A 12,656-nucleotide genomic window follows, 5' to 3' on the forward strand; every position below is an offset into this window, starting at 1 on the left:
CACTTTGTCTGAGAACATATAATACCTGTTCTACAATAGATGCTAGAGGAATTTGTTTTAAAATTTAGTTTTGTGGTGAAAGTTACCCCATTTGGCGGTAGTTAGCTCTGAAAAGCAGGGGGTACTTTACGACGTAACCCACAGTCGACAAAAGGCTTTGACCGATCAGTTAAGCCTGCAGAAAGCTCACAAAACCTCACGTTCTCAAAAAATACGCATATATCTCCAGGCGACCGGCTAGGCTTCCCCCATCCCGAGATGCCCACGTCAAATGGCACCGCAAACGACACCAGCTACGCTCACACCAGCATTCCCACGCTGTGCCAGCCCAACGGCCATTCGGACCACGGCTCGAGTTCTGGCGTGAGCTCGTTCGGTGACCCAGAGCGCCCTCTACGCTCCAGTATCATACCGCCGCCGGTGATCGTGAGCGACGACAGTAATCACAGCAACCATTCGCATAGCACGCCGCCGAACGCCAGCTGCAAGCCTTCCAATTACAAGTTCAAGAGCTCCATCAAGCAAAGGTTCTCCGCCGAGAGGATAAAGTCCAGCCCGCCGCCAGCGACCAGTACCGAGAGGCCATCTTCCTCTCACGGAGTGCCAATCTTCGCCCTGCACGACGGTGGCGCCTTCTACGTCCCGCTGACCGTCGAAGCGTCCGTGCTGAGCCCTCACCTGAGCTTCATCCCGGACACTGGGCCGGACACGGTCCTCCATCCGGTGACGATATCGGTGAACTTCAACCACTCGACTCCGCCAGCGTGGTCGGACCACCATAGCCCCCCTCATCAGCAGCAGACATAAATGTTAAACGACGAGGGGGGACTCCGTGAATGTGGTCCCATGATACTATCTCGGTCGCGCCGCTCGACGACACGCGTATATAGGGTGTGTTCATGCGTTTAAAAGAAGCCACGAACGCTGCTGTTGGAGCTGTATGTCGGGCGACAATGGAACTCTGTCGTCGGGCCCCAAGATAAAATTGGACGAAGTATTTGTCAGAAGGTTAAATTCAACTTCGCGGGCCGGCGCGCCTCGTGGCGCCCCGCCGCGAGGGGACGGGGGAATCCGTTTTCTTTCTGGTTCTTTAGCTGTAAGAATCCGACGGACGCTGTACCGTACCGTACTGTGTTTCACGAAGAAGGTGTCGAGGATAGTTTTTGTATATTATACCGAGGCTGTGGGTTGTCTTAGCATTTACGAGGTTCGCGAGAACCAGCGACGTAGACGTCGCAGGTAGAGATAGAGAGTATTAGGGCGCGATGGCCCGGGTTGCTTTAGCTTCGGTGTGCCTTTTCTTTCGTCAATATCGTCGCAGTCGAATCCTACTTCCCCCCAATTTTCTTCCTCATCCGCTGTGGCTCGCATTCTTCTCTATCCCGTCTGTCCCTCCTCGCTTCTTCGCCCTCTTCTCTCCTCGGCTCGATAAACGTGTCGTCAGAGACCCAGGCTCCGTCACCGACGTTTGCCAATTAGTATTAAGCTTCCCGAACCCCCTTTCCATCCCCTACCCACCCAACGAGCATGCAACTTGGAGTCTCTGCAGCGTGAACAGTAATCGCGCGCAGCCACGTTCGATGGGCCGGCGAAATCGTTCTGTTTCTTTTTCGAAGCGCAAGCTAGCTGACCAGAAGTGCCTACAGATTTTCATTTACGAATTCCATTTATGTGATCATACCCGTATGTACGATGAAAGTGTTTTTAGTTTCTGCGAGAAATTATTGTGTCACGTTTCGATCGCAACAAGAGGGATCGAAGTCTGCCCGACGCCCCGGCAGAACGGGCCTCGGCAATTAAAGACTGACCAAGACCTGCATTACACTAAATCCTTGTAAGATCATTGCATTAAATATATATATGTATATACATATATATATATATATACATATGTATGTTTGTACATACCACGTTTAGTCGTAACGTTAACGAAGAATTTTATGCGGAATAAATTATATTTACCATAACCGCCGCGTCTGCCTAGCTACCCTTGCTTCCACGCTTCCCTGCCTTTCACCGTTATTTCATGGACTTTCGCCAGCCTCCACTGTTGTACCCGAACGGCTGTGCCCGCGCAGAATGTACCGGATCACCGAGGTCAAACCGCGTTGGGCGCGGTCTCAGCAGTTACATGATCGTGTAAGGATCAATGAAACGACCATCGAAGAAGATAATCCTTTAAAAAGAAGTACTTTTTATTGATACATACGAATGGTTAACATAAAATACGAATTACCGAGAACAGCGGCCTTTTTCGTTTGCAGAATCAATTGACTGTCGCTTTGTCACGTGAATTCTTATAACAGAATTGTATCGCACAGGTGCGGACCTTCGCCCCCCCCTGTATCGATTCTCCTATGTCAGTATTAATTAATTCATCAATCGCATAGTGCTTTATGAATTGATTCGAATGACGCGCAGTAACGGCGACGAGTAAGCTTATAGAGTGAACGATAAAACATGTACTACAGTTTATCGAGGAAGGAATGGTAATCTCCGCGTCGAAGGAACGAGGGATTCCCCGGATCACATCGGTGTTGCAAACACGACGAGCTAAGTTTACCATTAAAATTACTCACACATAGATATAAGAGCATCGTTTTTATAATTCCTTTTAACCACCATTGTTTGTTTATACTTTATTAAAATCTGTCTACACTTATATCAATGAATGATTTTACAATTCTATGTTAAAACTGTCAGCGAGACGTTTCGTTGGATACACTCATTCACTTTCCGCTTCGAAGAGGAGGAACAAAAAAAAAATACAGCTAGCTGATAAAAGAGCACGTGATCGCTAATGACACTTATCATGCTTCTACTTAACGTCACTAACGAAAGCTACAACCGCGTCCTTACGTTAGTCTTCTTCACAGCTACAATTGTACGGGATTCGAAGAAAAACGATACAGAGTGCAATTAAAAGTTTTTTTTTATTACATCAACATAATACTGGCTAGGGGTCAAAACAGTCGTAGGACGCGTCTATATTAGGGGGTACCGAGATTAACACAGGCAACTCGCGCAGGGAACTCTCGCCAGCCAAAGGGCCTCTGTCTCTTCCCTTTGAACAGGGAGCGTCGCTCGAGTCGCGGTAAGGGACGATCAGACGGGGGGGAGGAAGGGACGGGGGAGGTGTGGAGGGAGGTACAGTCTAATGATACCTAACTATAGATAAATACATTCTTATACAAGTAATAAAATCATTCGCAGCGAGGCAACCAAGTCTTTCGAACAAATCAGCCTTAACGAATCCTTCAAAATAAATCGTTTGAAAAGTCGGGGATGCGAGGCAGCGGGCGCGCGTACGTTCGATCGCGTCGTGGCGGAGAGATCGATCGTTATCGGTTGCACGGCTTTCGTTGACGGTCGGATCGACATCCTGCTCACGATCGCGGCAAAGCGGAGGACCGGTTGCCGCCTCTTTGTTCGTCACGCGTATCGCTGTCATCGCGCTACATCCCGTCTCGTCTTCTGTGTTTACGTGTGTGTGTGTGTGTGTGTGTGTGTGTGTGTATGTTCGTGTGTGTTTGTGTGAGTATGCGTGGCACGTGTACATTTAATTGAAAAACCTAACTACACAGAGTCCAAGGGAACTGAGCATTATTACCTGTAATTGGACACATATTCGTCAATGTAAGAATTATGTAAAAACGTAAGAAAAGAACGTTCACCTAGCATATGTGGGGGGTGCGCGGGGCGTGGGTGAACTGAATGTGCAGATTCGGATAGATGCGCGGATTCAATACTACCGGATAATGTAACAGGGGCAAGCACAACATCTTTTCACTTTTGGTATCGTTATTATTAGTCGAGTATGAGTTGAATGGAGCAGCCGCGGCGTACTGCGTCCTGGCGGAGGGTCCCCCCGACGGGGCGGGCTGCCAGCTTCCGAGGAAGCTTGATGGTTACTTTTTCTTCTGGGCTTTCTCCGCGGCCTTTGTGACCTTGCCCTGGGTGTCTTTGAAGGTGACGGTCTGCGGACAGTTTCATTGCGTGCCGTTAACATTTGAATACCGCGCGCTCCAGCTCGGCCGCGAGCAGATCGAATGGGGATAGTTTGGTAGAATGCTGGGGGCGCTGTATGCGGAATTTCGAAGTGGGAGAAGGTATAGTAACGAAAGGAATTACAAGTGTCTCGAGTTCTAATTCAAATTTGGGTTTTCAAACTTAAGTTTTGAATTTTGCCTTCCCAAAAATTCAAATTTCGATTTTCCCTTCTCAAAAATTCAAATTTGGATTTTCCCTTCCCCATAAACTTCAATTTGAATTTCCCTCTGCACGAAACTGAAATTTGGATTTTCCCCTCCCCAAAACTGAAATTTGGATTTCCTCTCCCCCAAAACTCAAGTTTGAATTCTCCAAAATTGAAATTTGGATTTTCCCCTCCTCAAAACTGAAATCTGGATTTCCTCTCTCCTAAAACTCAAGTTTGAATTCTCCAAAATTGAAATTTGGATTTTCCCCTCCTCAAAACTGAAATCTGGATTTCCCTCTCCACCAAAACTCAAGTTTGAATTCTCCAAAATTGAAATTTGGATTTTGCCCTCCTCAAAACTGAAATTTGGATTTCCCTCTCCCCCAAAAACTCAAGTTTGAATTCTCCAAAATTGAAATTTGGATTTTCCCCTCCTCAAAACTGAAATCTGGATTTCCTCTCCTCCAAAACTCAAGTTTGAATTCTCCAAAACTCAAAGTTGGATTTCCCTCTCCCCCAAAACTGAAATCTGAATTTCCACCCACCTCAACACACAAATTTGAGTTAATATGTTCCTCCTTATTATATTACTATCTCGATTTTTACGAAATCTAATGAGGTGGAGGAATTTGGAATAATTTAGATTTTGCTGTGCTTCGGTAATTTAGATTTTGCTGTTTTTTTGCATACTTGGAGGGTAAACAGTTTAACCTGCTGACATCCGCTGGAGTATATCGATTTCTTTATTTTCAGATTGCTAGATTTAACGTAGCAAGCAGTTCCAAATAAAAGTGGAAATTCTGCACGGCGACCAGCGTTCGATAGAGCACAACTCGAGTGGCTGTCAGAGTCCGAGAATTGGGATACTTGAGAGTCTAATGAGACCTCGAGGATTCTTGCAGTTAACACTTTCGCGGTGACAATGGATGCTCTTGTATAAGATAGACAAAACAACCACGAGAGCCTTCGTATATCAGACATTATTCCCATAACAAATAACACTACAAGCAGGGAATTTCGAACAACTGTACACTCCATATCTAATTAGCATATTTAATTGATAATCCCCTAACCCAGACCTTCTACCTAAATGTCGATTGAAACACTTCCAATAGCGTAATAAAAAAAGTTGCAAGCAAACTCAAAATTAAGTATAAAAAAAAAAAAATAAAACATCGATAAAATAATTAGTAGTAAAAAATTCGAAGGGACTTTCCGAAGGTTTTCTGAGTTTCTTCTGTGACACGTAATTTCGCATCTCCAGAGCCGAAAAGTGGTTAACTGCAAGGGAAATCTTGCAGATTCGATCGACTCTTACCTTGATGACGCCCACAGCCACCGTCTGACGCATATCGCGAACAGCGAAGCGTCCCAGCGGCGGGAACTGCTGGAATGCCTCGACGCACATCGGCTTGGTCGGCTGCAGCATCACGATCGCCGCGTCGCCGCTCTTGATGCTCTTCGGGTTCTCCTCGGTGGTCTTCCCCGTACGACGGTCGCATTTCTCCTTGATCTCCGCGAACTTGCAGGCGATATGCGCGGTGTGGCAGTCGAGCACCGGCGTGTAACCGGGGCTGATCTGTCCAGGGTGGTTCAGGACGATCACCTGCGCCGTGAAATCGGCCGCCCCCCGCGGCGGTTGGTTCTTGGAGTCGCCGGCCACGTAGCCGCGTCTCAGCTCCTTCACGGAGATGTTTTTCACGTTGAAGCCGACGTTGTCGCCGGGCAGCGCCTCGGTAAGCGCCTCGTGGTGCATCTCCACCGACTTCACTTCGGTAGTCAGCGCTACTGGGGCGAAAGTCACCAGCATACCTGTGGAAGCAGGCGGAGCGTGAGAAACTTTTCTAGAGCGAGCGTCGAGGAATCGGTCGAAAGAAAGATTTCTGTTGAAGCGAGGCTGCGAGAAGAGGACATAGGAGATCTCTGAAAGGTCTAATCGTGCAACGAGTACGTTAGGAAGGATCAGGGCCGCATTTACCATAAGAGATACTAGGCTCAAGCTGGGGCTTCTCTACGGGGTTATACTTTAAAAGTTTCTCGCAAACAACAATATGAAAAACAGCCTAGGTAAAGCTGCAAAATAAAATACTTCTTTTGAAATATTAAATTCATAATAGGTATAAAACTAGAGGGGCAGCTGAGAGATTTGCGAGGCTTCGTCATGATTTTGCATCTGGAGCCTCCAAAAGTATACACGCGGCCCTGGAAAGGATCAGCCCTAGTTTCCCATTTTTATACCTAACAACGCTCGTGTCTGGCTTCGATATACCGGGTGACCAAGGTGCACTGGAGTGGCTAAAGTCGTGGGAGAAGTAAGCAGATGGTTGTTGAAAGGTATGTATAATCGTATCGCAACTAGTGTTCCTGATTTCTCGATATTTTTTCTTTCTCGAGAAATAAGGAATTAGATCGTACTTCTTGAGAATTCTCGAGAAATTGAAAACGAATATTACAAAATTTATATTTTGGGAATATCGTTGATTTATCAAACACAAGAAAACTTTAACTAGTCGTTCATTCTTGTCCAATTTGCACAAAACTTGTATAAATGAAAAAACAGATATTAAATATAATTGATTTTTATTTAATACAAAATTTGTGCAAAGCGAAACATTGCTTTTTCGTTTTGAAGTAGGTTTTTAATCTATTTCTTTTCTTTTTCTTATGATAAAATTTGTAGCTGTAGAAAAATATATTTCGTTTTGAGTGGATGTTGGATTCATCGTATGTATCACACGCAAAAGTTATGGTAAATTGATTGTTCTTCTTTCAGTGGACTGAAAAATATGAAATTCCTATGTCAAAGTCTGGAATTTATATTTTTCTTGCTTGATACTAAATTCCTGGAGGCTCTCTGCGCTTGCTAACTCTAATTGTTTTCTTAACGGTAATTCTTCATTTCGAGGATCCGCAAGTTTTTCAGTATTTTTTACTGTCATATTTTCCAAAAAGCCTAGCTACCTACATAGAATTCGTTTTGCCGTTTTATATATATCTGTCTTGGATATTAAATGAAAAAGCGAGTCTTTTGAATCTTTTTGAAGAGATTCTGGATTACATCTGCAAAAATTTTGTAAGTGATACAATAATTCTCTCTTCTTATCGATATTTTTCTTTCACAGCCACAAGAAACTCATTACTTAATTCAGTAGATATACAATTGTTCTAACTTGTCAAATAAGAATTTAAGAGCACCTTCACCAGCAAATAATGTCGAATCTTCTCTACTGAGATTGTCTATTGTAATTCATACAGTTTCTACTGTTACTAACAAGACTTATCGTAAATCGTAGATGCGTTTATACATTCGCGATTTCCTTGACTGCACTTTCTCGAGAAAGACAGTACTTCTCGAGAAATCAGAAACAAGCAAATTTTAAAATAAAGAAAGAATTCCTGAGAAGGAACACTAATCACAACTGAATCAAGTAGAGCCAGTCCTCGCTGAATTCTCTCGCTATCAGCTTCCCTACCTGGCTTCAAAATCCCAGTCTCCACGCGACCGACCGGCACGGTGCCAATGCCGCCGATCTTGTACACGTCCTGGAGCGGCAGACGCAGGGCCTTGTCAGTGGGCCTGGACGGCGGCAATATCGCGTCGAGGGCCTCGATCAGCGTCTTCCCGTCAGCGTCGCCCTCCTTGCGCTCCACCTTCCATCCCTTGTACCACGGCATCTTCGGCGACGGCTCGAGCATGTTGTCCCCGTGCCAACCGGAGATCGGCACGAACGCCACGGACGCGGTGCTGTAGCCGATCTTCTTGATGTACGACGACACCTCCTTCTTGATCTCCTCGAAGCGGCTCTCCGAGTAGGGCGGCTCGGTGATGTCTATCTTGTTGACGCCGACGATCAGCTGCTTGACGCCGAGGGTGAAGGCGAGCAGCGCGTGTTCGCGCGTCTGCCCGTTCTTCGAGATGCCGGCCTCGAACTCGCCGATCCCGGCGGCCACGATCAGCACCGCGCAGTCCGCCTGGCTCGTCCCCGTGATCATGTTCTTGATGAAGTCGCGGTGCCCGGGCGCGTCGATGATGGTCACGTAGTACTTGGCCGTCTCGAACTTCCACAGCGCTATGTCGATGGTGATGCCGCGCTCGCGCTCAGCCTTCAGCTTGTCCAGCACCCAGGCGTACTTGAACGAGCCCTTGCCCATCTCCTGCGCCTCCTTCTCGAACTTCTCGATGGTGCGCTTGTCTATGCCGCCGCATTTGTAGATCAGGTGGCCCGTGGTGGTCGACTTCCCCGAATCTACGTGCCCGATCACCACGATGTTTATGTGGATCTTCTCTTTACCCATGTCGACGCTCTAGTCACCTGCACCAACAGCAAGGAAAGTAAAAGCCCCCTGTTCGCTTATTGATCCTTTGACGCGCTGGCCAGCCGCGACCAAGGGGGACGATTATTTTCAGATCGCGCGACAGATCCTGGTGGGAGCCCGCTCCCAGCCTCTCGGCAACTGTCGCGGGGAAACTTTGTCGATTCGTCGTTTCGGTTATCGATTTTGGCCTCACTTGTCTCTTGGTGTATGCTCTTCTATACGCGTCTGGACGAAGTCGATTTTCTCGGAAATGGAGCGCGATATCAAAAAAAGTTATTCCTTCTTTTCGACTTATAACAAGTAGATAAACCGAGGAAAAGGAATACAATTTTTTGATATTGCGCTTCGTTTTCGAGAAAATCGACTTTAAGTTTCTTGACGTTGCGTCCAGTCGCGTGTAGGAAAACCTACCTTTGAGAAATGGCAGTGTTTTAATAAAATTTGATCAATCGCAGTGAAAGAAAATTACTGCAAATGTTTACAAAATTCCAGTTCGAACGATAAAGTAATGTCTACTGAGTGTGCCTGATATATTTTTTTTTATTTTTTGCCTAGCATCCGGAATGATATTATTCTCTTCGCGATGCTCCTATTCCGCTGTAAAAGAATATCTTTACTTATAATTTTTTTACTGTCTTAAAATGCTATAGAATCAAGCTTTTAGTGATAAATTTTTTTAATTCTCGAAAGATTAAATTCTTTTTAAACGTCATACTAGAAAGACCCCTTAATTTATCACGCCGGCCATAGTATGTCCCTTTCCACTTGCGTGTAATTGGCCGCGTACATCATTAGTGACCAAATGGAATTCGATATCAACGGAATGCTGTTCGTTAGTGGGTCCATCGGACAGGAATACACGGAAAGATCAATTCAGGACCGAGATATCGGGATTCGTTGCCACGGCTGACCATACGTTGGCTTCTACTACTGGCGCGCTGTAATTTCAATCGCGCAAAGGTCCTTCCCCATCGACTTACTAATAATACGAATAATCTTCCTACGACCAATCACCTTAGAAAAACTAATTATCAGCTGACGTTCGTGATCCATTCAGCAAAATGCAAATACTTTCACTAAACACCGCGTTTATGTGGAATATCCTGCATTCAATCAGATTCAAAGACACTTGCTCTCCTTCGTACAACAAGCAAAGAATTACCACACAGAGACTCCTAATCTCTTCCTAAAACTCTCAACATTTCTATCGAACAAGCAATTCACTCTAAACATCAAAATTCACTGTCAAGTCGCCGCGGACTTCGAAAAGGAACGCCCCTCGCGTGAAACATTCTCGCAGCGAGTTCTCCAGAAGAAAGCACCCTATCTTACCTCGGCATTGACAGCGAACAATTACACTCGATCGTTCACGAATCGCTCCCGGCATCACTGAATCCTTACGCTTTCACCGAGGCCTAAATATTCGATCACCCTGGACAGCCGCGAATATTAGCTCCCAATCGGATTACAAGCCGGCTCTTCAGGGATCACGTTGATCGAACATATTTATCACCGCCGTTGCTCGCCTCGCGTCGCGGGTGGGCAGAGTTCGTTGCACGTTATCGACGACCGTGCATGCACATGTATATCGGGAGAAGACGATTAATATTTACGTGTCAACGAAGACTGGCTCGCGGCCCTCGAAGGGTATTGATTCGTCGAGCGAGCGACACGCGGGCCACGTCGAAAATACAAGTACCCGCGAGTGTGCGCGCTTATTCGGTCGAATCCTCAAAAAAAAAAACCGAGAGGGAGGAAGAGGGGGTGAGAGAGAGAGAACGAGGTAGACTCCAAGAGCGAATAGGATCACCGAGCCCCGATTTCAGCCCCGTGGAACGTCGTCCTCGCGACCCACTACCGGCTCGATCGATATTCCTCCAGCCATTCACCCCTGAAACTAGCCCCTAAAAATCCTCCCGACGAAAATACTCCAATCAACCGCGAGAAAGCGGACCCGCCGCGCGTCCGTTCATCACACATCCAAATTACCGCGAAAGCATTCAGCAACATCTCTTCTAATAATAGTCAGAGCGGCCGCGGGGAGCAGCCATTTCGCTGATCAGCGGCTCCGAGCTGGCGATTCCGGCGTCCCCGAGACGCTCGCGCATCTTCCTCCCCATTGTAATCAGACGACTTCTGACAAATCTCATGCTAATCCCGATCGCACGATCAGAGCCGCGCTCGCCAGGTCCCCAGGCACGCAATTCGCGGCTCCCGTGATGCGATACTCGCGGTAGCGGGGAGGTTAAGCCGACATGAGGAACCGGTGGAATTCTAGGACCGAGTTTCCGTCACTTACCGCTTTGCTAGTCGAGGCCACTGGGAGAGAACTTTGCGGGGAGAGCTCCGCGATAAAGAAAGATCGTCGGGGTTTGATATCTGCAGAGGATCCCAGCGATACAGACCCAACTGCGTACCGCACGTCCTCGCGTAATGGCCGCGCCAATGAACCAGCGGCGCACCGCCCAGATCACTCGCGATTTTACCTCGAGCAAACCTTTGAACGAACCGCGAGTCCCACTTCCACCCGGATGCCTCACACTCGGAACTTCCTCTGGAGGGTTCCGCGGAAGAAAGCGGACGCTATCCTCCGTTTATCGCGACGTTCGAGCAGGGCGGAATTGTACCGGGTCGAATCAATATGTCGGCGGGCAGCCCAGCCGGCTCTGCGTCCACTTCCGCGTCGCTGCCGGCGCGGCTTCTTACCGTGCCTCCCTTTCGCGAGTGTTTCGCGGTTCTTTCCGGGGGGGTTGATACGGAGAAACCGGACGATTACTCACCAGGATCGACGGGACGGAGAGGCTGGCAAATCCGCGTGTAATCGCACGTATTCCCGTGGCCGCTTCTAGCCGCTGGGACGGGACACGACGGCGCGCGACAGGGCGGGAAGGAGAGAAGAGGGCGAGAGGAGCGCGAGCAGGGGTGAAATCGCAGTGTCATCTGCTGGCGTCGCGTCGGCCGAGGGGTTAAGGGCGCATGTGCCATCGGCATGGACGCCGCGAGGAGAGCGATGGCCATTGGACCAGCCGGCCCAGCGTCTCGCGTATTTCCCCTCGGCGTCGAGACGCCCGACGCCAACGGAATGATTACGATCTACCCCGACCGGCGCATTCTGGGCGAGCCGCGTGGCGCGAGCATTCGTATTTCCATCCGGGATTGACGACGATGGACGTTGTTCGTTGTTTCGTTCGGGAACTTTGTACGCTATTCAGTGTGCGGAGTTCTTTTTTTTTTTTTTTAATTTCGTCAGGTCATTTTAGAGGTCTGCGGTATTCGTAAAAGCACTTTGCAACGAGGGACGTGCTCGGTGTTGTTTATGCCAGTCCAAGTAAAGTGGACAGAAGTTAGTGGAAAGAAGGAGAAACGGTTGATGATTTAATTTATTTTATATTTATTTTTTATTTTTTATTTTTTTTTCTGTACGTTTGCTTTTGCGATAGAGTTTATAGGAGCAGATGCTACAGATTTCGGAAGTACCTAATGCATCGGGGCTGTTTTACACTAGCGGACAAAAAAGTTACCAGTTTTTCGATTTGTTCGATTTTTTGTTTGTTTTAACCGACTTGATAAAGGAGGAGGTTATAGATTCGACCCCTATGTATTTTTTTGTATGTTTGTCACTGCAGTAACTGTTGGATTACTGTAATTATTAAAAGGCAAAAGTGATTCAACATTCAGGGAAACCTGAATATAGTAAAAGATAATGATACGTCTGTAGAGCGTTTTTTTGTGTCAATATCTGGCAACGGTGATAAAACAGTCCGTTGTTAGAGCAGAGCTCACTTCTGTTCGGTGTACCGTCATAGAAAGACATTCTTTCCTAGGCGTTAAATAAAACTAAAATATAAAATATAAAAGGCTCATTTATTTAATAACTAATTTCCAATAATAACTCCTCAGCATATGGACCGATTTTGATGATTTTCATTTTATTCGAAACAGGTAAAGACTATTGTCACCTAATTGTTATTAAGTTATGTATGTACATGCACATTTCCTAAGCATGTTGCGTTAATATATATATATATATATATATATATATATATATATATTATATATATATATATATAAAACTAAAAAGACAAAAAATACAAAATATTTAAAAAAAAAAATTAAAACCGACATAAAAAAAATAAAAATG

At 46.5% G+C, this 12,656-nt stretch overlaps 2 protein-coding genes across 7 annotated transcripts in view; one reads left to right on the forward strand and one right to left on the reverse strand.

The window, feature by feature from the left end:
- Positions 1-1,967, forward strand: part of Cwo (transcription factor cwo) — a 68,906-nt gene extending 66,939 nt beyond the window's left edge. For all 6 annotated transcript variants that reach the window (XM_076806828.1, XM_076806827.1, XM_076806830.1 and 3 more), the window contains one exon: positions 230-1,967. In XM_076806828.1, the coding sequence (XP_076662943.1) occupies positions 230-807 (578 nt within the window). In that variant the 3' untranslated portion in view covers positions 808-1,967. The remainder of the gene's footprint in view (positions 1-229) is intronic.
- A 207-nt stretch (positions 1,968-2,174) lies between these two features.
- Positions 2,175-11,450, reverse strand: Ef-1a-f1 (translation elongation factor eEF-1 alpha chain). The gene is made up of 4 exons (XM_076806819.1): positions 11,296-11,450; positions 7,672-8,511; positions 5,517-6,010; positions 2,175-3,977 (listed from the first exon to the last, which is right to left on the reverse strand). The coding sequence occupies exons 2-4, from the start codon at positions 8,492-8,494 to the stop codon at positions 3,909-3,911; spliced, it is 1,386 nt and encodes a 461-aa protein (XP_076662934.1). The 5' UTR covers positions 8,495-8,511; positions 11,296-11,450; the 3' UTR covers positions 2,175-3,908.
- Positions 11,451-12,656: the final 1,206 nt, after the last annotated feature.

Source organism: Andrena cerasifolii, chromosome 2 (genome assembly GCF_050908995.1).
Source record: "Andrena cerasifolii isolate SP2316 chromosome 2, iyAndCera1_principal, whole genome shotgun sequence".
Classification (NCBI taxonomy): Eukaryota; Metazoa; Arthropoda; class Insecta; order Hymenoptera; family Andrenidae; genus Andrena; species Andrena cerasifolii.

Excerpts from the sequence above, each read along its gene's own strand:
- Ef-1a-f1 (XM_076806819.1), bottom strand. The coding sequence starts at position 8,494 with ATGGGTAAAGAGAAGATCCACATAAACATCGTGGTGATCGGGCACGTA. Across the intron at positions 6,011-7,671 it reads GACTGGGATTTTGAAGCCAG|GTATGCTGGTGACTTTCGCC; the intron begins GTAGGGAAGCTG and ends CTGCTTCCACAG. Across the intron at positions 3,978-5,516 it reads TGGCTGTGGGCGTCATCAAG|ACCGTCACCTTCAAAGACAC; the intron begins GTAAGAGTCGAT and ends AACTGTCCGCAG.